A 25,692-nucleotide genomic window follows, 5' to 3' on the forward strand; every position below is an offset into this window, starting at 1 on the left:
TAAACATGCCAATAGGAATTACTTTAAGGTTTTCCCAAACTAACAGAATGCTTAGCTCACATCTCTAAATCTCTGGTAGAGGAGAAGCTGAGAAATAGGAGCTCTATCATTCTACTCACATACTTATAATTTTTTCCATCAAATTTTAAAGCCCTTATACCTGTTGCTTCAGATGATTAAGTTCAGCTGTCTGGGGATCAATATTAACAACAGGTTTGTTCTTGATTTTTCTTGCTCTGTCAGCATAGCGAAGGGTATTTAATGTTTCTTCTAGATTGGAATCAGCAGGACTCACACAGGCTATCATAAGAGTATGGCTATTACCTCCTAGAGAATCTGAAAAAGAACAACAGGAGGAAATAAAATCAAACAAGTAAAGTGCAAGCAAAGCTATCCATTTGGGTTGGTGGCTTCAAACTCAGACCTCTAAGAAAAAAATTCTTAAGAATCTGCAAATTTCCTATTTGTGCCAGTATAAAAATACTAAGATTTTTGATGTGTAAATGATACAGTTTAGAATCTTATTCCATATGTCCCCATTCTTAAGACTTATTTCAGGAGTTAATCAGTTTAAAACAACTGGGGCCTGGCCCCAGTAAGTTAGGAGCCACTATTGGAATTAAACATTCTTAGGATGCCCCCTCTGGGTAGGTTTTAATTCTTCAAGGAATTCTGTTTAATAAGCACTAATAAACAGTAATCCAGTTTATTTTCAGGTATAAAGAACAGTTGTCACTCTATAGACTTCTTGGCTCTCAAAGGCATATATAAAGACATCTTTCCGTTACCTTAGAATCCTGCTTGCCAACAGGTCTCTTTCCTCTTTATCAATTAGATAGCTCTGTATGTGATAGTCCAACAATCTGTTTCCCTGTCCCATCTTCACCTTCTCAGCACTATTATTCTGAGTTACTCATTTATTTTTAGAAACACTCTGAAGCAGTGCTTACCTTGAAGCAGTCGAGTCAACTTGGAATCTCTGTAGGGCACAAAGCCACCCTTTTTGTCATCTCCAAGAGCACTGATTACATTTCCCAAGCACAGGAGGCCTCGGTTAATATTAATACCTAATAGCAGGAAACAAAATTCAAATTGTTTAGTAAAGCATCGAACGTACACCTGCATAAAATAAAAACCACACAGAAATATTAAATCATCAATCTTAATGAAACTTCTTGATCCTATTCACTTTTCTGAGGACAAAGGTCTAAACATTGGGTATGCACATTGAATTTGCTGGCACTTCTTGCCCTTTTCCCATAGACACAGAAATAACTATCACCGTGACAACAATCTTTGTATATTTACTTTTTTTTAAAAGTTTTTAAAATTTATTCATGAGAGACACAGAAAGAAAGAGAGGCAGAGACATAGGCAGAGGGAGAAGCAGATTCCATGCAGGACCCGATCTGGGGACCCTGGGACCATGCCCTGAGCCAAAGGCAGACACTCAACTGCTGAGCCACCCAGGCGTCCCTGTATATTTACTTTTTATATCCATTATCACATTTAATTCTTAACACTGAGAAATTAGATGAACAGCTACTTTATAATCATCTTGCTAAATTATTTTTACTATCAGTCTCACCTTACAGATAAGGAAACCAGCGCAGAGGTTCAATGACTTGTTTAAAGTCAAACAGCTGGTGAGTGGTAAGCCTGACATTCTATCTCAGGATTTCAGTTAAGTCCTATGCTCTTTCTATGACACCAACACAGGAATACATTATCTCTTGTTCCTTTAAAAGGGTTAAAGATTCTTTTATACTTCTTTATTTCCCAGCTTTTCTTCTTAAATCCTATAATAATCGCTGAGGTCCTTCTAAAGACCCTGATCTTCCCATGATTACGTTTTTTATGAAAAGGCTATATATAGTGGTTAAGTGCATGGGCTTTGGTGTCAAATAGACCTAGGTTCTAACCTGGCTCTATTACTGACTATCTATATGATTTGGGTTAAGTTCCTCTCTAAAATGAGGCAAATCTATCTACCTCATTGGGTTGTAGTGGGGAATTAAATAAGATACTTCTACAAAGTTAAATGATAAAGAAATGGGATCATTTTTGTTAATGCTACTCTACCTTTTAGTTACTTGGCCATACTTTGGACTCCCTTATAACTAGAAACAATCATATTTACAAGATCCTGAGCTCCAAAATTCCTGACTACATCCTAGTATCCTTTCGTTTCTTTCATGAATCCTGTTCTTCACCTATATTGTGACCAATTCACTGACACTTTCTTTTTTTTAAGATTTATTTTATTTATTTGAGAGAGAGTGTGTGTGTGTGAGTGGGGAGGGGCAGAAGGAGAGAGAGGAGGAATCTCAAGCAGCCTCCCCACTGAGTGCAGAGCATGACACAGGGCTCAATCTCACACCCCTGAAATCATGACCTGAGCTGAAATGGAGAGTTGGGGCACTTAACTGACTGTGCCACAGTAGGTGCCCCTACTGACACTTTCTTTTTTTTAAAATTTTTTATTTATTTGAGAGAGTGAGAGAGAGTTCGTGAGATAGCACATGAGAGACAGCATGAGGGGCAGAGGAGGGCAGAGAAAGAGAGAGAAGCAGACTCCCCACTGAGCAGGGAGACTGACATGGGGCTTAATCCCAGGACCAGAGGATCCTGACCTAAGCCAAGGCAGATGTTTAACTGACTAAGCCTGCACCTCAATACTTTCTAATACTCCCAGTAGATCATCTTCTCCCAGGCCTTAAACTGGACCCTGTGACTGATCATTTCAGTTAGGCTTTCCCAAGAACTCACCTTCCTATCATGTTAATTCCCAGGCACAGGTTAAACCAACTCTCTCTGTGTGTGTTTCTGTGTGTGTATAAGTTTCCGTAGGCTGCAAAGCTGAAGAAAGTCACATAACCAAATAAACTAGATCCATTCATTTTAAAACATTGCTATCTGACTTTAGCTGAACTCTTGGTCAATTGATAATCTTTTCTTCCTCATTCCTACTCCACTACACCAGTTATTCTAAACACTCATCATTTTCAAGACCGTAAACCTCCCTTCACTCTATTAGTGGATGATTTCAACAAATACATTGTGGAGATCAAAGTTTTCCACAGGGGAAGGTTTTCCCTCTCCTCACCTCACAGTCTTTTTTTTTTTTTCCGGTACCGATTCCTTCTTCCCTCTCTTTGTTTCAGAGTAATAAATAACTACCTTTATTTCCCCTTCAGCCTCTGCTAGTTTCTGTTCCCTCCATTTTCTCTGGGACCCTGGATCCTTTGATCTTCTCCCTCTCCCTTAGACCTTCAACTTATTTTCCTTTCACGAATTCCTTCTTTTCAGTCTTTGTACATGCTCAAATCTCCCCAAACTAAAACAAAACAATCCCCTTAAGCAATCATCCCTTTCTTGTTCCTTTATTGCTAACCAAAAGGGATACCATTTTTCAGGGCCATTTATCCTATCAGGATGTGAGGGAGAGTCTGTTGAGATTTATCAAAGCTGCTCACCAAAACCTGTACTAATTCTTGTATTAGTTCATTCCTTTCTTTTCTTTCCCCTTTGAGCCCATAAGAACACTGGCCATCTTGTTGGCTCATATCCCATCTGGGATGTAAAAGAGAGACTGGAGATTTTTCCAACCTGCTGAGCAAAACATCCATCTATAGTTTCATACAAGAACAACAATAAAAAGATCTAGATGAACCCCGAGAAGAATCTATGGCAACCATGATCTAAGCAAGAATGATACACTTGAGTATGCAGAGGCTGTTTTGTGTTCTTCAAATAAGAATTAGGGCTCTGGAATAGAAAGGAGCAAGGGTAGTGAATCTCTAGAAAGAAACCATCACAAAACAGGATTTGATTTCCTGTTGTTAAGAGATTTTAAAATGATAAGTTCTTGACATGGATGTACTATACATCATAACGTCTGAGAAGCACATGTTTGCAGAGATTTAAAATCTGACCAAGAACGGCTATGGAGGAAAATGTCCAGATAAAATTCTAAAACCTAAATTCTCTAAGATTGAGAATATATCAAACAAGGAGAGGATCAAGAATACTACTTGACATTTCTGGGTATTTATTTACTATGGCAACAAATAAATAGTAGAGATTTTAACTTGAAAGGGAAATATAACTTGCATCATGGAGGCATGTTGCAACAAGTTTCAGAACTAGAACAGAAGTAACAGGGGAGAAAAACCAGGTAGCAGAGAAATGCAGTAGCTCCATATAGAGCAGCTCTCAACTGGGGATAATTTTGCTTTTTAAGGAACATTTGGCAATATCTGGAAACATTTTGGTTGTCACAATTTGTGGGTGGCAGTGAATGCTACTGGCATATAGTGGGCAGAGGACGAGGATGCCACTAACATCCTACAAGGCACTGAACAGCCCCCAAAATTATTTGATCTAAAATGTCAATAGTGCCAGTTGAGAAACTCTTCTCTATAGGTGAAGAAAATATCTATGAGCCTAAGGTAGGTAGCCGAGTAAAATAGGGTGAAAAACAGAAGTAGTTTTATATTACTAATATGGTCCACCTAGTCAGAGAGAAAGGGAATCATCTGTTACTGCAATGTATCACAAAACTTACAGGAGTAAATACTGAGAAGGTATAGAGTAAAAGGGAATTTGATTAAGAGACAGAATCTTGTTCACACTCTGCCTCTGCCACTTACTCATAATGTATGACCTTGAACAAGCCACTGAAACTTTCCTTTATTCATAAAATAGCTGTATACATACCTTACCTCGTGGGACTATGATAAAAATCAAATGTGATCTACAGAGTGCTACCTACACAGAAGTTTTTATTAATGGGGTAGACAAACTCAAATAATTTGGTTATCTATCCACTAAGCTATGTGATGCTGAAAGCAGAGCACCTCATAAATTCCTAATGTACTCTGATGACAGTTTCGTCACTCAGAAGATACTATGAGTAAATAAGAAAAATGGCTGCTTTGGCCTTCAAGCCGACACACACGGGAGAGCTGATTATATAAGTAAAATGATGGGAATCTGTTTGTTGGGGACCAAGGGGCATGGTTAAACACTAGTATGCTAGCTGTTAAGAAAACAGATCTCCAAAATTCAGGATAAAGGACAGCTAACTTTCTGGGAGCAGGACATCTAGGGGAAAAAGGACAGAAGGCTTTCAAAACATAAAATGTAATTGTCTAGTCACAAATTATTTCAATAAAATAATCAATGTAGCTTCATAGAAATCAATGTGGCAAAGAAACTCATACACAAAAAGAACACAGAGCATTATAGGAAGCTCTGTTCAAACACAGGAGATTGACTACTGGCATTTCTCTCCTCTTCCAACTAAAACATCACTAAAAGGAATTTTAAAAGTACTCACTCACAAGATCCCAGAACAAAGAAGAGAAATATCAGTAGACAGGAGGTTAACATATTTTTTAGAGTACAGGTGGAGAAGCAATAACTGACTTAGCAAGATGGAAGAAGCCTCAATCTAAAGAGCCTACAGGGGGACAAAAATGATGATAGTGATAATAACAGCTAAGTTTATATAGTATTTGCTATAAGCCAGACACCATCCTAAGTACTTTATACATATTAACTCATTTAATCTTCCCAACAGTCCTATAAAGTATGATTATCCCTACATTGACATATATGAGAGTTGAAGCACAAAGGGGTTAGGTAAATTGCCCAAGGTCACACAGCTAAGAAGTGGCAGTCATTATTCAAATATAGGCAGTCTGGCTTCAAAGTCCATGGTCTTAATCTCTATGTTCTATGGAAATGAGCTGATATGGTCACTTAGCACCAGGTACACTGGAAAGAGGACAGACTTGAGGCTGAAAATAAAGGACTAGTAGAAAATGTGTATACAGAACTCTGGAATTCTCAAGTCTCTGCCCCAGAGCCATGCAACTACTGTGTTCCCCATTCTCAATCATTCCTAGTCTACTTAATGGGATAGTTTTTCTAATACCCACACATTAAATGTTGACATTCTCTTGAAACTGTCTTCAGCTCTATTCTCCCTATATATACTCTCCCAAGGTTACTTTATACAGCCTAGAGTTTTAATAAAACTCTAGTAATGAGTCCCTAATCTGCATCTCCAAACAATTCCTCTTTCCTGTTGTCCAAAGCTGTATTTTGGCTACCTACTGAATAGCCAATGGGTTATGCCCATGAGGCCTTGAATGAAATACCAAACAAAACAGAATTCACCTTTCAATGCCAATCTATTTCACCTCCAGGACTGTTCCTTTTTATTTTCTCTCCATCTAACCAGTCATCCAACAAACAGCAAACCTGAGATATTCTGGACACTTTCTCGTTTCTCACCCCACACATCTGAGTCCTTTTCATTGAATACTTAGTAAATAGGTACAATGTTCTAGGCACTGTGCTAGTTACTAGACATACAAAGATGAGTAAGTCACAATCCCCACTCTCAAGGAGTTCATAATCTAAAGGGAGAGATGGACACAAACAAAAATAATTGCAAATATAACATTAAAGGAAAAGATGTGTATAGTAAAAATAGGTTCTTGTAAGGAGGAGTGGTAAATTTTACCTGGGAAGGTAAAGGAGGGTTTCAGAAAATAATTAAAACTTTGAGCTGAATTGTGAAGGATGACTAGAACAGTGCCAATGGAGGAGAGAAGGGTAGGAAAGAAGAATGTAAGGGCATTCCAGGGCAGAAGTAGCGTATGTCAAGGCACATATTTGTGAGGAGCTATGGGTAGTTCAGTATCAATACAATGTAAGGTATGAGATGGAAAGTGACAAATAAGGAGTTTAGAGGACAGCTAGGGAGAGATCATAAGTGCATGACAGATATGTAAGTCTCAGGTGTTTATATTTATCCCATAGGTCAGTGGTTTTTGAATGGTATTCCTCAGAACCTCAGGGATACTTCAGGGAATCGCAGAAATCCTTCAGAGTCTCTGCAACTGTAATTTGGGATTTGTGGGGGGGATTTGTATTTTTAAAGTTTTTTATTGTGATAAAATATGCATAATATAAAAGTTACCATTTTAACCATTTCTAAGTATACAGCTCAGTGGCATTTACATTTACACTGTTGTGTAACCATTACCACTATTTACAATTATTTTAAGCATTTTAAAAACTGCCTTTAAACAGCTCACTTCAATGTGCTATATTTCAAATCTCAATATACTGGAGTCTACCAACACATTATCTTGTGTAGCAAGGTTAATGAAGTTTCCTGCAGTCTTTGAAAATACCTCTAATATTTGTGCATACATTTGACCTTCATGCAAATGTGTATTTTTAGGTTGTGGCTTTGCAGAGACTCTTCCCTGGTCACATGCTCGTGCATGGAAAATTGTTCAAGTTATCCTATGGAAAATTGTTCAAGTTATCCTACCACTATACACGAGTTTGTAGTAAAACACTAGAGAGAGGCAGTTACTCAATTCACCCACTCCTCACTGCTTCAGTCAGGTGGGTAGTATCAAATGGATGTCACAATCTACATGTCCACTGATGGATGAATGCATATACAGAATTCGGTGTGCACACACACATACATATGATGAGATACTATTGAGCCAATAAAAGAAGGAAATCTTGTCTTTTGCAACATGGATGAACCTTGAGAACATTATGCTAAGTGAAATAAGTCAGATGGGGAAAGAAATAGTGTAGGATCTCACTTATACATAGAATCTTAAAAAGCTGAACTAGAATAGAATGGTGGCTGCTAGAGGCTGAGGGGTGGGAGAAATGGGGAGATGATTGTCAAAGAATAAAAACTTCCAGCTATTAGATAAGTTCTAGGGACCTCATGTAAAGCATGGTGACTATAATTAACAGTACTGTATTCTATACTTGATAATTATTAAGAGAGTAAATCTTAAATGTTATCACCACACACACACATACACACACACACACACACGGTAATTATGTGAAGGAACAGAGGCATTAACTAACCTTATTGTGGTAATCATTTCATAATATATACATGTATCAAATCATCACATTGTATACCTTAAACTTACATATGTTACATGTCAATAATATCTCAATAAAGCTGGGAAAAAAGATTTAATGAGATAGCACAGATGAAGAACTTAGCCAATGGCACTCACAAAAAAAAATTTCAGGGCTTCTTGTAAACTTCGCAAGTATCCTATTAGGCATTTATAGTTATTACATAACATAAACTAGGAAAGCTACTAGTAGTGATACAACTTTGGATTTAAATGTTCTATCATTTGAAACTCCTGGATCATTTTAATAATTGAAGAGAATCCTGAAGTTGTAAAGTGGGCTGTTAAGAAGTATTTATAATTCGCAACTACATATCAGTATGAATCACGATTTTCTTGATAATGTGTCACTAGACTGAATTATAGGAAAAATTAGAGCAAAACCTTCATTAAGATTCTGTCATCCAGAATCCCCATCATGTCATATATTAAGAATGAAGAATGTTCACTAGAGGTTAGTTTGTAATAGCAAAAGTCTGGAACCAATCTAAATGTTCATCAGTAGGGGAATGGCATAATAAATACAATGGTATATCTATATGATATATAGACATGAAAAAGTACATGGTAGAGATGTAGAAGTTAACATGGAACAACCTCCAATATATATTCATTCAGTGAAAAAAATAAAGGGTAGACTTGAATAGACTACCTTGTATGCTTCCATTTGTATAGAAAGAGAAAATATCTAGAAATGTGGATTAGGGATTTAGGAAAACAGAAGAATTTACTTTTCATTATACTGCATTTTTAAAAAAGTTATTTCAAAACACTTATTCAGATTCACAGGAAGTTGCAATGAAATGTCCAGGAAGGTCTTGTGGTGAATGGTAACATACTGCATAGCCAGAGTACAGTATCAAAACCAGAAAGTTAACATTGGCATAATCCCCAGAGTTTATTCAGATTTCAGCAGTTTTTACACGGTGTGTGTGTATGTGTAGCGGGGGGGAGGGGGTCCATGCAGTTTTTTACTTGTATAACTTCATGTAATCATCACTAAAATCAAGATACAAAACAGTCCTATCACCACACGGGCTCTCTTGTGCTACCCTTTATAGCCACACCTATCCTCCCCCGCAGTCCCTAACCTCTATCAACCATTAATCTGTTCTCTCCTATAACTGGACTATATCAAGAATTTTGGTTTTGGTTATTACAAACAGAGCAGCTTTGAACATTCCTGTACAGATTTTTATGTGAACATAAACTTCCTCTGGGATAAATGTCCAATAGTGCAATTACTGTATTGTTTGGTAAGAACATATTTAGTTTTAGAAGAAACTGTTTTCCAGAGTGACTATAGCTTTCTACATTCCCACCAGCAATCTATGAGAGATCCAATTTCTCCACATTCTTACCAGCATTTGGTATTATTACTATTTTTTCTTTTAGGTATTATGAGAGCTGTGCAGTGATATCTCATTGTGGCACTTGTATTTCCTTAATGACTAAAGATACCAAACATCTTTTCATGTGGTTATTTGCCATCTGTATGTCCTCTTTGGTGAAATATCTGTGTCTTTTGCACACTTTGGAGTTGGATTGTTTTTTACTACTAAGTTTTCAGAGTTCTTCATATGTTCTAGGTATGAGTCCTTTGTTGTACTGCATTTTTTATAATGGAAAATTTTATGATATGCCAGTTAATATAAAGAAAGAAATTGTAATTATAAACTAGCTATAATATTCTTATTGTTTGAAGACTGACTTATGTTATAAATCTGAAATTATATATTTACGTGAATATAAAATCCGTTCTTTTATTTATTTCTAATGTTAGAGTTTGTTGTAAGATTTCACTTAGAGTTCTGCTTTAAAGTGAAAGCAGATAAAACATCTGCTGTAGATGCTGGAAACAAATCAAAGTGTTTTGGGAGAGGGAGAAGAGAGGGAGGGGCAGAGGGAGAGAGAAAATGTTAAACAGGCTCCACGCCCAGGGCAGAGTCCCACCCAGGGCTCGATCTCATAACCCCAAGATCATGGCCTGAGCCTAAATCAAGAGCTGGATGCTTAACAGACTGAGCCACCAAGGCACCCCACAAATGGAAGGCTTTAAAGAGGGGGCATAGAAACATCGGGGTGCAGGTGTCCCGGCGTTTCATTGCATTTGTATCTTTGGGGTAAATCCCCAACAGTGCAATTGCTGGGTCGTAGGGCAGGTATATTTTTAACTGTTTGAGGAACCTCCACACAGGAAGGAGCCTCGGTGTCCAACGAAAGATGAATGGATAAAGAAGATGTGGTTTATGTATACAATGGAATATTACTCAGCTATTAGAAATGACAAATACCCACCATTTGCTTCAACGTGGATGGAACTGGAGGGTATTATGCTGAGTGAAGTAAGTCAGTCGGAGAAGGACAAACATTATATGTTCTCATTCATTTGGGGAATATAAATAATAGTGAAAGGGAAAATAAGGGAAGGGAGAAGAAATGTGTGGGAAATATCAGAAAGGGAGACAGAACGTAAAGACTGCTAACTCTGGGAAACGAACTAGGGGTGGTAGAAGGGGAGGAGGGCGGGGGGTGGGAGTGAATGGGTGACGGGCACTGGGTGTTATTCTGTATGTTAGTAAATTGAACACCAATAAAAAAAATAAAAAATAAAAAAATAAAGAGGGGGCATACATGATTGGATTTGGATTTCATAAATACTACTTTGGTCATCAGTTAGAAGGTATATTTGGGAATAAAAATTGGTTTTTAAGAAACCATTTAGGATGTTATTTTAACAGTTCAGGTGAGCGACCTCCAAGGACTAGAACAATGGAAAATGAATAAAGGAGATATAAGTCAAAGATATTTAAGACATAAGAAAGACACAACCAAGCAACCTTTTCAATGTGGGAGATGAGAAAGAATAAGAATGAATTACAACATGTGCTCATAATCTAGGAGTAAGGCAGATATACATTCATCTAGCCAGCCAACAGTTACTGAACACCAACTGTGTTCCAGGCACAGTGCTTGGAATAGGTGACAGGAAAAGAAGAACTGGTCTTTATGTTCAAGGAACTCAAAGTCTAATGAGAAAAACAAACAATTACAGTGAAAAGGGAGAATGCAGGGAGACTTGGCAGGGTGGCAATTGACTGGGAAAGGAAGTAATCTTCTATATTGTGATAAGGTTTTAGATTATAGGCTTTTAGGTAAATGCATTTGTCAAAACCCATTTAACACACTGAAAATTTGTGCTTTCCATTATAAATTCCACATTAAAAAATATAAACAAATATTGAAATCCAGTTAATAACACATAAGCTTAAATATTTAGGAGGAAGTGTACTAATACGTGCAATTTACTTTAAAATGCATTTAAAAAAGAATATGGCTTAATGAGTGGATAGACAGATACGTAGCAAAGCAAACATAGTAAAATGTTAGTGGTGGAATTCAGATGCTAAGTATAGGGCTATTCCTGTAAAATCTTTTAACTTTGTTGTATCTTCAAAAAATTCATAGTAAAATGTTAAGAAAAAACACTAAGGACAGCAGCTGATGGACTGACCCATATTAGAGGTTTCATAGGTGGGTGACATCTGAATTGTGAATTGAAATATTAGTAAGAATTGTCAGTCAGATCAAATGGGAGCAAGAACTCAGGCATTCAATCAGGACCAACTATGAGTCAGGCACTATGCCAGGCCCTAAGGATTCAAGGATGAGTAAGACACCTTTGCCTGACTTGTTGTCTACTGGGGGAGTCAGCCATTTTAGGAGATGACAGTATCAGAGTCGGGTTAGTGTTAGTGCAGGAAAGAGGTAAGCACGGGATGGCGGCAGGGGACTGAAAGTGGTCAGACAGAGTTTCTTCCAGGGGATGAAATCGAAGCTGAGTACTGAAGGGCAAAAACCAAAATTAGCCATGTGAAAACAGAAGGAAGGCATTTCCAGTGGAAGAAGCAGACGTGCAAAGAAGCAGAGAAAAGAAGGAACTTGGCACACTTAGAATGGCTAAGCAGTTTGCAAGGAAGGGGTGGGGAGTGAGGAAGGCAGCTAGGGCTAGAGCACAAAGGTCATGCCAAACATGGTGATACAAAGTGAGGAGCTATGAGAGGAGCTTTAAGCAGGGATATCCAGTTTAGGAAAACACCTTGTCTGCTGAGTGGTAGATGGCTTGGAAGGGTAACTAACTGAAAAAGATGCGGAGATCAGCAGGAATGCTTGGTGTAAGCTAAGAAAATGCTGAAGGCATGAACTAAGGTAGTGGTAGTAGGGTCAGAGAAAAGAAAGTGATTTGAAAGACGAGAAAGTAAGACTGAAAAGAGCTTGGCGACTGATGGGATTGGGAGAAGGAGCCAGTGTGAAGGAAGAGCATGGCTTGATGCTCTTGTTTCTGGCATGGATGACTGAGGGGATGTTGGTGTTATATAATGAAGGTGACAGAAGGGCAGGCTTAGCAAAAGCAGGGAGGGATGAGGAGTTCAGTTTTAGATATGTGGGATGGGAGTTATCTTTGGGACATCTATGAGATGCCCTACAGGCAACTACATTTAAAGCCTGAAATGTAGATGTGAGATTTGGACTGGGTAGCATATAGGCAGGAGTTATAAGCATCTAAGTGGGTGAGCCCACCTAGGGTGGTGCATAGGTGGCAAGGTGATGGGCTTAAACAGTGGGAAGAGGAAGAAAAAAAAAATCCCAGGGCAGAACCTGGGCTGTTGCAGGTATGGGTGGATGGAAGAAGAGGAGCCTGAGAGAGTCCTCAGAAAGAAGAAGCCCAGGAGATGGCAGTGTCACAGATCCAAGGGAGGAAGGAGACCATCCAGATGAAGGGGCAGGGTTCAGACACTGTGGAGTCACCAACTAAGAAAAGGACTAAAAAGAGCCTAATGGGTCCAGTTTTTCAGGTCACTGGGTGACCTCAGCAGGGACCGTTTCAATGGGATGAGGATGGAAGGCTGGCAAAAAGTCCGGGTAAAAGGGAAAAGGAAAAGAACAGTAATATGAGGAGGATGAAGGATGTTGTTCTGTTTTAAAATGGGAAAGACACATCAGAATGCTTCTATGTTAGGGGGCAAGGGAAAGTCAGTAAAAAAGGAGAGGTTAAAAAAGCACAGGAGGAATGTGACATTTGATGGAACCAGATTTGCAAGGCAGTGGAGAGGGAAAAAAACCCAGTAGAGAACATACAAGTACAATAGCACAGAGATCTGAAACAAGAGTACTGTTTGGAAATGATGGGTAGACTTCTATGGTTGGAACCTTTTAGTTTGTAGGCAAGTGGTGGAGATAAAGCTGACAATCTAGAGGGGCAAGAAATTGACAATGTAGTCCCCTGGTACTACACAGTCTCAAGGAGAAAAAAATACATTTGAAGATGAAATGGTTACAAGGGCAACATTGAAAATCTAAGCCTTAGGTTGGAAAAATGGCTATACTGTAGACAGTTTGATGGGGGAGGAAAAGACAACTGCATTCTGGGAGAGAAGAGATGGCTGTGATGAAAGCACATGGGAGCCAAAATTAGCAAGGCACATTGTGAAGGCTGCATAGCTGGGGTGGAGAATGTGGGCAGAGGAAGCTGTAAAGACAGCTGAGGAGGTAGGCTGGGACCAGGGTACAAAGGGTCTGGAAGGCCTGGCTATGGTTTTTAGATTCCATCCTGGAAGCAATGATATACCACTTAGTTTCTAATCAGGGAAAGTACCACGTACAAAGCGGTATTTTAAGGAGGTTGGTGTAGGTATGGTATTTAGAATGGAATGCCTCCTAGGAGCCAAAGGATGAGGAGGCTCTTCACCAGGTACGCAGGGTGAAGCCACGGACTTTGTAGAGGCAGCAGGAACAGACTGGAAGTGGGTGCATCTCTACAATACTGCTAAGGAAGAACTAACAGCAGGTAGTGGGTACTCATTCCTAATCGAGGAGATCATGCTGGGTGCAATAATTAGCATAATGGAATAGGAAGAAGAAAAAGCAAAATAGAATGAAAAGGAATAGTTTGAGTTAGAGAAAGAACTAAGAGAATGGTGATTTACAAACCAGAGTTTCAAGAAGACTATGTCCAAATGTTAATGCCACTAAGAGGTCAGGTTAAGATGGGCACTGGAAAGAACCAGTTCGTTTTGGTCATTAAGATATCACGGATACTGTTTTACATAGTGGTTTTAGCAAGGTAGTCTGATAAAGACAGACTACCAAGAGAGTGAATTAGGTTCCTAGATAGACAAAAATCAATATTAAAAAATAAATTTATTTCCATATACCAAAAACAAAGTTAAAATATAAAATTTTAAAATATTCTACTTAAGCTAGTTATATGGGTTTGATCAATTTGTGAAAATTCAGTAAGCTATTTGCTTATATGTAATTTCCTGGTTTCAAAGATTTATTTATATATTTATTTGAGAAAAAGCGAGAGAGGAGGGGAAGGAGCAGAGGGAAAGGGACAAGCTGACTCTGTGCTGAGCATGGAGCCTGATGCGAGGCCTGATCTCACAACCTTGAGCTGAAATCAAGAGTCAGACACTTAACAGACTAAGCCACCCAGATGACCCAATTTCCTGGTTTTATATTATACTTCAATTAGAAAGATTTTAAAGTATCACTTCTAAACCCATAACTATATGGTCAATTAATCTTTGACAAGCAGTAAAGCACATCCAATGGGAAAAGGACAGTCTCTTCAACAAATGAGGAGTGGTGTTGCGGAAACTGGACAGCAACATGCAGAATCAAACTGGACCACTTTCTTACACCAGACACAAAAATAAATTCAGAATGGTTTAAAGACCTAAATGTGAGACCTGAAACCATCAAAATCCTAGAGAAGAACACAAGCAGGAACCTCTTTGACATTGGCCATAGCAATTTATGACATATCCGATAATGGGTTAGTAACCAAAATATAAAAGGAATTTATAAAAACTCAACACCCCCAAAACAAATAATCCAATTAAAAAATGGGCAGAAGACATGAATAGACATTTCTCCAAAGAGGACATATAGATGGCTAACAGACATGTGAAAAGATGTTCAACATCACTCATCATCAGGGAAATGTGAACCAAAACTATAATGAAATATCACCTCACACCTGTCAGAATGGCTAAAACCAAGAACATAAGAAGCAACAGGTTTTAGAGAGGAGTGGAGAAAGGGGAACCCTCCTGCAATGTTGGTGGGAATGTAAACTGGTACAGCCACTCAGGAAAATAGTTTAGAGGTTCCTCAGAAAGTTAAAAATAGAACTACCCCATGACCCAGCAATCGCACTACTGGGTATTTACCTAAAGAATACAAAAACACTAATTCAAAGGGATACATGCACCCCTATGTTTATAGCAATATTATTTATAATAGCCAAGATATGAAAGCAGCCTAAGTATCCACTGATTGAGGAACAGATAAATAAGAAGTGATATATATATATATAACGGAATATATTGGAACTTTGCCATTTGCAAGGACGTGGATAGAGCTACAGGGTAAGATGCTAAGCAAAGTAAGTAAGAGGGATGCCTGGGGGGCTCAGTGGTTGAGTGTCTGCCTTCGGCTCAGGGCATGATCCCAATCCAGGGATCAAGTCTCACATTGGGCTCCCTGCGAGGAGCCTGCTTCTCCCTCAGCCTATGCCTCTGCCTCTCTCTCTGTGTATCTCTCTTGAATAAATAAATAAAATCTTTAAAAGAAAGTAAGTCAGAGAAAGACCAATCTCATATGATTTCACTCATATGTGGAATTTAAGAAACAAAACAAATGAGCCAAAGGGAGAAAACAAAACAAATGAGCCAAATAAGAACAAATAAGAACAAATAAGAAACAAAAGAAATGAGCCAAAGAGAGAGAGACAGACAGACAAACCAAGAAACACTTAATTATAGAGAACATACTGATGGTTACCAGAGGGGGTGGAGTGGGAGGATGGGTTAAATAGGTGATAGGGATTAAGGAATGTACTTTTCTTGCTAAGCAGCAGATGATGTATGGAATTGTTGAATCACTATATTGTATACCTAAAACTAATAATACATCACTATATGTTAATTAACTGGAATTAAAAAAATATATCACTTCTAATACTGTCAAAATACAAATTACCTATGAATAGAACAAAAGACATATAAGATTTCTACAGGAAAAATTATTAAGAAATATTAAATAAATAGAGAGATATATTATGGACATAAATTTAGAAGACTTAATTTGATTTAATGAAATAGAGTGCCCAGAAACAGACCAAGGCATATTTGGCCCTTAATATATGATGGAAATGGCACTGCTCAGCAGTGAGGAAAGGACAGATTTTTTATTAAATAGTGCTAGAACAAATGGGTATTTATGTGGAAAAACAAAATTGGACCCCCACATCATACCACGTACAGAAAACAGTTCTAGGTGAACTAAAGACTTAAATGTGAAAGGCAAAACTGTGAAGCTTCTATTCAATAATCTAGAAGAAGATCTTCAAGACCTTGCAGTACTGAAGTATTTCTTAAACAGGACACAAAATAAAGGAATCACAAATGAAAAAGGAGTGAAAAGACAAGCCAGAGATGAGGGAGAGGATATTTGCAAAACATGTGGGAGTGGGGAAGTTTGCAATAAATATAAATGAACAGTGAGTAGAACCTATAGTATATAAAAAAAACCCTACTTTTTAAAATCAGTAACAGAAAGCCACAATAGAAAAATGGGCAAAACTAGGACAGGTATTTTATAGAAAGGAAAATGTCTGTGGCCGGGTTGCCTGGGTGGCTGTTGGTTAAGCACCTGCCTTTGGCTTGGGTCATGATCCCTGAGCCTTGGGATTGAGCCCCACATTCGGCTCCCTGCTCGCCAGGGAGTCTGCTTCTCCCTCTCCCTCTGCCCATCCCCATACCTATCATGTTCTTTCTCTTCTCTCTCAAATAAATAAAATCTTAAAAAAAATAATGAAATGTATGTGGCCAAAAAATACAGAAAAAGGTGATCAACCTAGTCATTGAAGCAATAAAAATTAAAATCATTATGAGGAAGCCATACAGAAAGGACGAATACCTAATATTTGCTTCAGTGTGGATAGAACTGGAGGGTATTACACTGAGTGAAATAAGTCAATTGGAGAAGGACAATCTTTATATGGTTTCACTCATATGCAGAATATAAGAAATAGTGAACGGGACTATAAGGGAAAGGAGGGGAAACTGAGTGGGGTTAAAATTAGAGAGGAAGACAAACCAGGAGAGACTCCTAACTCTGGTAAACAAAGAAAGGGTTGCAGAAGGGGAGGTACATGGGGGGATGGGGTGACTGGGTGACAGGCCCTAAGGAGGGCAGTTGATGGGATGAGCACTGGGTGTTATACTATATGTTGGCAAATTGAATTTAAATAAAAAAAGGAAAAAAAAGAAAAACTCTGAGTAAGACAAAGAAAAACAAAACATTATGAGGTTTATCAGTCCACACTCACTAGATTGGCAAAAATTTTACATTCTGACCAGTGTTGGGGAATGTGGAACTACAAGGTCTTTCATACCTTGGAACACTTTGTAAGACAGTTGGGTATGTACTCTATGACACAGTAGGTCTATTTCTCAGTATATACCCCAGAAAATCCCTTTCTAAAAGATCTTTTTTTAAAGATTTTATTTATTACTCATGAGAGACACACAGAGAGAGGCAGAGACATAGACAAGAGGGAGAAGCAGGCTCTCTGGGGAGCCCCAGTGGAACTTGATCCCGGGACTCTGGGATCATGTCCTGAGCCCAAGGCAGGTGCTCAACCACTGAGCCACCCACGTGTCCCTTTAGATCTTATTTAAATTCAAGTTAGTTAACATATAGTGTATTATTAGTTTCAGGGGTAGAATTTAGTGATTCATCACTTGCATATAACACCCAGTGCTTATTACATCAAGTGCCCTTCTTGATGCCTATCACCCAGTTACCTCATCACCCCACCTACCTCCCCTCCAGGAACCCTCAGTCTATTTCCTATCATTAAGAGTCTCTTATGATTTGCCTCCCTCTCTGTTTTTATCTTATGTTTCCTTCTCTTCCCCTATGTTCATCAGTTTTGTTTTTTACCCCAGAAAATTCTTATACATATGCATCAAAGTATAATAAACAAGAATGTTCATAAGGATATTGTTAATAATACCCCCAAACTGGAAACAAATGAACTCTCCATCAACAGTAGAAAGAATAAATAGTGGTAGAGTCAATTATAATGGAATACTATTCTGAAATGGAAATAAAGGAATCACAACTATAAGCAAAAGAGATGAATCTCTTACACACAATGTTGAATGGAAGATATAAGACACAGATGATTCCATTTATATAAAGTTTAAAAATAGAACAGAACAGAACAGAACTATGCTCCTTAGATATTTATACCATGGTGGTACCACCATCAAGGAAAGCAAGGGAATTACCATCACAAAAGTCAGGAGTGGTTACCTCTAGAGGGAAGGGAGGAGGAGGTCATAACCTGAGAGGGGTATACACAGGCACCGGAAATCTTTTGGTTTTCAACCCACAGGGCACTTATATGATTGTATACTTTATTTATTAAACTATATATATGATTTATGCAATTTTCTGTATATATGCTGTATCTCATCAAAAAATTTAACTAAGAATGAATCATATGTGTTGCTAAGCAGTGTTAACTGTTCTGAGGCGTTTGGCTCTAAAGGGAAGGAGATAGGGTAGCAATTACAGGAGGATTCAGGATTGAAGGAATTTGGGTGCATATGTTCACCAAAATACATATACAAGAATATTCAAGGCAGCACTATTCATAACAGCCCCAACTGGAAAACACCCAAACGCTCATCCAACAGTAGAAAGGATAAATAAATTGTGGTATAGTCACCAAGAGAATATGCATAGTGATGAGAACGAATGAATTACAACTACATGCAATAATATGGATTAATCTCAGAAGCATAATGTTGAGTCAGGGTTACTAGATTTAGCAAAAGAAAAAAAAAACAGGACATCCAGTTAAATTTGAATTTCAGATAAACGATGAATCACTTTGCATGGAACATACTTATATTAAAAATGATTCATCACTTATCTGAAATTCAAATTTAACTGGCCATCCTATATTTTCTCTGGCAACCTTACATTGAAAGAAACAAGTCAGATACAAAGGTTACTCTTTGGGGAAGATAGAGACTGGAAGTGTGCAAAAGTGGTACTTCTGGGATGCTTGTAATATTGTTTCTTAATCACCACTTGTTCATCAAACTGTGTAATTATGACCTGGGCATTTTTCTGTATGGTATTATACTTCAATTGAATAATCTATGTCATCCATCTGTAATTTATTTATAATCTATCTGGCAGTGATCTGAATAACTTTTATATCCAAAGTCACAACAAAAAATAGAGATAAACTTAACAAGAAATATACAGCACCCACAATGACTAAAGGGAGAGAAATAATTTGAATGGGTAATTTAATCCAGAATATAAAATGATCTATAAATATAAAAGTATGTTCAACTTCACTAATAACTATAGAAATGAAAATGAGATATAATTTTTCACTTATCAAATTGGCAAGAATACTTTGAAGTTAGAAAACTTTAGAAAAATGAATAATGAATAATCTCATGCCTTCATGGGAATTTGGTAGTATATTTTAAATTTTTAGATGGAGTTTGGGAAGATGGTAGGCCAAAGATATTCCAGAATCCCTTTTATTCCCAAGTCTGATCCATCTACTCTATTCTTCAGCCAAGTAGGTGTGCTGTAATAAGCCAACAGAATTAAATCACAGGATGGGTCTGAGACCTGATAGTTAAGGGGTGATGCAGAGTTTTTCATCTCTGGAAGAGATGTGAACTCTGAGCCAAGGGCTTAGGGTTTGATGTAATAGAGCCAGAATACAAAGATGGGACATGGCTTCTGGTGAAGGCTTGGCCTGCAGGACTCTACAAATTCCTAGGGGACACTTGATACTGTCTGTGTGAGTATGCCAGGTTTCTCTGGATCTGAAAATGCTGAGAAGAAACTGAAGAGTTGGGTTGGGTCCTCTCCACCTTGAGGTAAGGACAGCACCATGGAACAAGAGTACAGAGAGGCTTCCTCTTGATATCTCCCAAGGATGTGAGCAGCTTACTGACAACATGCCTGCTGTTATGGTGCTGGCTCATGAACAGAAACCACTGTGCCTTTTCCACTCATATAGCTGCTAGGGCTTAAGACACTGGAGTCCCAATGAACAGACAAAAGAAAATAACAATCCACATAAGGGGACCCCGAGGCCAAAGAGAGGACAAGTGGAACACTTCGAATAGGCCTTTAATGAAACAGTTTCTGAAAGAAATAGACAACTTGAACTTAAAAAAGATCTCCCTAAGAGATTAAAGTACAGCACAAAAGACTTTTTGGAACTAAAACCATTTTGGAACATTAAAACCATTCCAACTAAAATCAGAAACTAGATCTTCTTGAACAAAGAAATTTTACAAGCCCAGGGTATATCCTTCAACATCCTTCTCCTTGCTAATAAACAAAAAGGAAGAGAATTAATGATAGGAATAAATATTGGCAAAGAGATCATTTTCTTTTCACTGATACAATTTTATATTAAGAAAACCCAAGACTCCAGTTTTTTAAAAAAACTTAGAGCTATATGTATCAGGATGAATGAATCTCACAAACATAACATTGAGCAAAAAAGAAAAAACACCAGTGACAAAAGAACACATACATTATGAAACAACCTATGAAAACTTTAGAAACAAGCAAAAATACCAAAAATACCACTACATCTTGTTAAGGGATACAAGAATAAGGAAATGAATTGATAAGATACCCCAAGATCAGTGCTGAGCACTGAGTAATGTATAGGAATGTTGAATTACCATATTGTACACATGAAATTATTATAACATTATATGTCAACTCTACTTCAGTAATAAAAACATTAATAGCTGCAAAAAATGTGTGTATATAATACATAAAATGCATATATATAATGCATAAAGAAATACAAGGAGAAATTAACAAATCCATGGTTGTATTGTCACAAAATAACATAATAACAAGAAAAGAACATGAATGATCTGAATAATATAATTTTTTAAAAGGAGAATGCTATGCAAAACCTTCAAACCAAAAATGGACAGGGGGAGCACACATAGAAAAAAAGTTATAGGTCACTCTCTCATAGGAACATATATGTAAATGTCCTAAACTGAAAACTAGTACATGAAACTCAGCAACATACAGAAAATAATTTATCATGGTCATTAGGGGATGATTCAATGATAGAAAAGCTATTTTTATAATTCGCTCTAACAATAGGTTAGAAGAAGAAAAAATACAGGATCATTAATTTCCAATCAATGATAAAACTCAACAGTCATTTCTTATTTTAAAAATACGTACTTCTGGGGTGCCTGTGTGGCTCAGTGGTTGAGCATCTGCCTTCAACTCAGGTTGTGATCCCAGGGTCGGAGGATTGAGTCCTACATTGGGCTCCCCGCAGGGAGTCTCCTTCTCCCTCTGCCTATGTTTTTGCCTCTCTCTCTGTGTCTCTCATAAATAAATAAATAAAATCTTTAAAAAATAAAAATAGTACTTCTTAGCAAAGTATGAATAAAAAATCACTTCCTTAACTTGATAAAGGACATTCACCAGAACTATAGTGATAATTTTTTAAAGTGTTTTTTTTTTAATTTTTTTATTTATTTATGATAGTCACAGAGAGAGAGAGAGGCAGAGACACAGGAAGAGGGAGAAGCAGGCTCCATGCACCGGGAGCCCGACGTGGGACTCGATCCCGGGTCTCCAGGATCGCGCCCTGGGCCAAAGGCAGGCGCCAAACCACTGTGCCACCCAGGGATCCCTATAGTGATAATTAAAGGTGAAATACTAGCAACATTCTGGCTAGAGTAAAAACAGAAAAAAAAGAGAATGGCTACTCTCACTGATACTATTCAATCTTGTACTGGAAAAATAAGGTACAAATGTTAGGAAGAGGCCGAAGTATCTACCTGAAAATAATATGAATATCCACCTAGAAAATCCAAGAAACACAACTGACTAATAATGAGAAACTAAGAAAGTGAGGTGCCTGGGTGGCTCAGTCAGTTGAGCATCCAACTCTTGGTTTTGGCTCAGTTCATGATCTCAGAGTTGTGATATCAAGCCCTGCATTAGGCTCTGCAATCAGTAGGAAGTTGGCTTGAGATTGTCTCTCCCTTTGCTCCTCCCCCACTAGCACTCTCTCTCTTTCTCAAATAAATAAATGAATTTTTAAAAAAGAAAATAAGAAAGCAACTCAGCAATGTGCTGAGATACAAAATTATGATTTAAATACTAATACTTTCCCTAGACAAGATTAGAAAATAAAATAGAAGGGTACCTGGTACCTCAGTCAGTTAAGCATCTGACTCCTGATTTCAGTTCAGGTCATGATCTCAGGGTTGTGAAATAGAGCCCTGTGTCAGGCTCTGTGCTGGGCATGGAGCCTGCCTAAGATTCTCTTTCCCCTTCCCTCTACCCCTCCCACCCTCACTTGTGCTTGAGCTCTCTCTCTCTCTCTTTTAAAGGTTTTATTTATTTATTTGAGAGAGAGAGAGAGAGAAAGAGAGAGAGCGCACAAGCAGAGGGAGAGGGAGAAGTAGGATTCCTGCTGAGCAGGCAGCCCGATGTGGGACTCAATCCCAGGATCCTGAGATCATGACCTGAGCCAAAGGCAGACACTTAACTGAGCCACCCAGACACCCAAGCTCAATCTCTCTTAAAAATGAAAATAAATTTAAAAAAAATAATAAAATAGAAAAAGATTCAAAATAGCAGTGCAAACTACAATATTATAGAATATGCCTACCAAGACAGGTGGTATGAGAATTATACTAAGAAACCAGCAAAAGTTTACTGAAAGACATAATAGAAGACTTGAATAAATACAGAGAGATCATGCTCCTGGATGGGTAGGCACAATTCTCAAGTTAATCTATATATTACATTCAGGATTTATGAAATTTGTGAATTTTTCATAGAACTTGACAACCTGATTCTAAAACTCATCTCACAGGCACCTGGGTGTCTCAGTGGTTGAGCATCTGCCTTTGGCTCAGGTCGTGATCCTGGGGTCCTGGGATTGAGTCCTGCATCGGGCTCTCCACAGGAGCCTGCTTCTCCTTCTGCCTATGTCTCTGCCTGTCTCTTTGTCTCTCATGAGTAAATAAAATTTTTTTTAAAAATTAAAAAAATAATACTCATTTGGAAGAGAAAATAATCAAAATGGTTCTGATAAAAGTGAGGAGAAACTTGCCTTTCCAGAGATGAAAATATATTATAAGTTAGACCTATTAAAGGGTTTAATAATAAGCAAATACACTAATAGGGCAGAATAGAATCCAGAAATAGACCCACACACATATCATCAACCCAATACACCATGATACTAAGTCAAGTTAGTGGTTTAAGGGACTTCTTTTTTAACAAATGGTGCTAGAACAACTGCATATCCATGTGATGTCAGGGAAATGATCCTCAATCCCTATCTCACTTTATAACCAAAAACTAATTCAAGATAGGTTACAGAACTATGAAAAAGTTAAAACTAAAGCTTTAAGCAGGAAACATAGGAGATTATCTTTATGACTTTTGGTAGGCAAAGATTTCTCAGACAAGCTTTTGGTGGAAAGCTCTAAGCATTAGAGGTTAGCTATCTGGACTTCATAAAAATTAAAATTTCTGCTCATTAAAGACATTAAAAAGACAAGACATAGACTGTAAAAAAATATCTGTAACATACATTATGTGATACTTGAATCCAGAATATATAAAGAATTCCCACAACTCATCAATAAAAAGATGAATACCTCAATTTGTTAAAATGGGCAAAAGACTTGAATGGACACTTGAAAAAAGAAGATACATGAATAGATAGTAAGTACATGAAAAGAGGCTCAACATTGTCATCTTTGTTTTTTTTTTTTTTTTTTTTTTAATTTTTATTTATTTATGATAGTCACAGAGAGAGAGAGAGAGGCAGAGACACAGGCAGAGGGAGAAGCAGGCTCCATGCACCGGGAGCCCGACGTGGGATTCGATCCCGGGTCTCCAGGATCGCGCCCTGGGCCAAAGGCAGGCGCCAAACCGCTGCGCCACCCAGGGATCCCAACATTGTCATCTTTGAAATGCAAATTAAAACCATGATGAGATCCCATTTGACACCCACTCTCATGTTTCTAAGACATCTTTTTTTTTATGAAGATGTGATAAACTGGGACTCTCCTATATTGCTGGCATATGAAATGATACAAATTATGTTAAAGAACTATTAAGCATTTTCTTATATAGTTATGCATACATCTACCTCCTCCACTCCAACGTATTGACTCAAGAGGAATGAAAATACCTATTAACAAAAAGACCTATATATGAATGTTCAAGGTAGCCTTCTTCATAATAGTTAAAAACTGGAAATAACCCAAATTTCCATCTATAGGAGAATGGAAAAACAAATAGTCTTATAATCATATAATGGAATACTACTCAGTAACACAGAGCAAGAACATGGACAAATCTCAAAAAAAAGAAACCACTCCTAACCACATTATGCTAAACAAAAGAAGCCAGGCACATAAAAATTATGTGATTCCATTAATATGAAGTCTAAGAATATGCTAAATTAATCTATGGTGACAGAAATTCAGAAAGAGAGTGGTTGCTTAAGGTAGAATGTGGGTAGGGTGGATTGACTGGAAAGGGATACAAGGGAACTTTGTGGGATAGATGGAAATGTTTCACGTCATGTTTTGGGTGATAGTTACACCTAAACTGGGTAATAAGTGCATATACAACTATCAAAACTCAACAAACTGAACATTTAAAATACATGTGTTTTATTGTATATAAATTTTACCTCAAGAAAAGAAATAGGAACCTGCACTGTTGGTGGGAATGTGAAATGGTGCAGCCACTCTGGAAAACTGTGTGGAGGTTCCTCAAAGAGTTAAAAATAGACCTGCCCTACGACCCAGCAATTGCACTGCTGGGGATTTACCCCAAAGATACAGATGCAGTGAAACGCCGGGACACCTGCACCCCGATGTTTCTAGCAGCAATGTCCACAATAGCCCAACTGTGGAAGGAGCCTCGGTGTCCATCGAAAGATGAATGGATAAAGAAGATGTGGTCTATGTATACAATGGAATATTACTCAGCCATTAGAAACAACAAATACCCACCATTTGCTTCGACATGGATGGAACTGGAGGGTATTATGCTGAGTGAAATAAGTCAATCGGAGAAGGACAAACATTATATGGTCTCATTCATTTGGGGAATATAAATAATAGTGAAAGGGAATAAAGGTGAAAGGAGAAAAAGTAAGTGGGAAATATCAGAAAGGGAGACAGAACATGGAAGACTCCTAACTCTGGGAAACGAACTAGGGGTGGTGGAAGGGGAGGAGGGCAGGGGGTGGGGTGACTGGGTGGCGGGCACTGAGGTGGGCACTTGACGGGATGAGCACTGGGTGTTATTCTGTATGTTGGCAAATTGAACACCAATAAAAAATAAATTTATTATTAAAAAAAAGAAAAGAAATAGGAAACTACACACACATAAAACATGAATGAAAAGATTACAAAGTTAAAAATAAGATTGAGAAAAACATATGTAATGTATATAACAAGGTATTGATATCTAGAATATATAAGCAACTTTTTAAAAATATTTTATTTATTTGACAGAGAGAGAGAGCGCACAAACAAGGGTAATAGCAGAGGGAGAGGGA

At 37.8% G+C, this 25,692-nt stretch overlaps 1 protein-coding gene across 4 annotated transcripts in view; it reads right to left on the reverse strand.

The window, feature by feature from the left end:
* KIF4A (kinesin family member 4A) overlaps window positions 1-25,692 on the reverse strand; it is a 125,235-nt gene that overhangs the window by 83,427 nt on the left and 16,116 nt on the right. For all 4 annotated transcript variants that reach the window (XM_072816665.1, XM_072816666.1, XM_072816667.1 and 1 more), the window contains exons 8-9: window positions 951-1,067; window positions 161-336 (exon numbers count right to left, since the gene is read on the reverse strand). In XM_072816665.1, the coding sequence (XP_072672766.1) occupies window positions 161-336; window positions 951-1,067 (293 nt within the window). The remainder of the gene's footprint in view (window positions 1-160; window positions 337-950; window positions 1,068-25,692) is intronic.

This window comes from Canis lupus, chromosome X, assembly GCF_048164855.1.
Source record: "Canis lupus baileyi chromosome X, mCanLup2.hap1, whole genome shotgun sequence".
In the NCBI taxonomy this organism is placed as follows: Eukaryota; Metazoa; Chordata; class Mammalia; order Carnivora; family Canidae; genus Canis; species Canis lupus.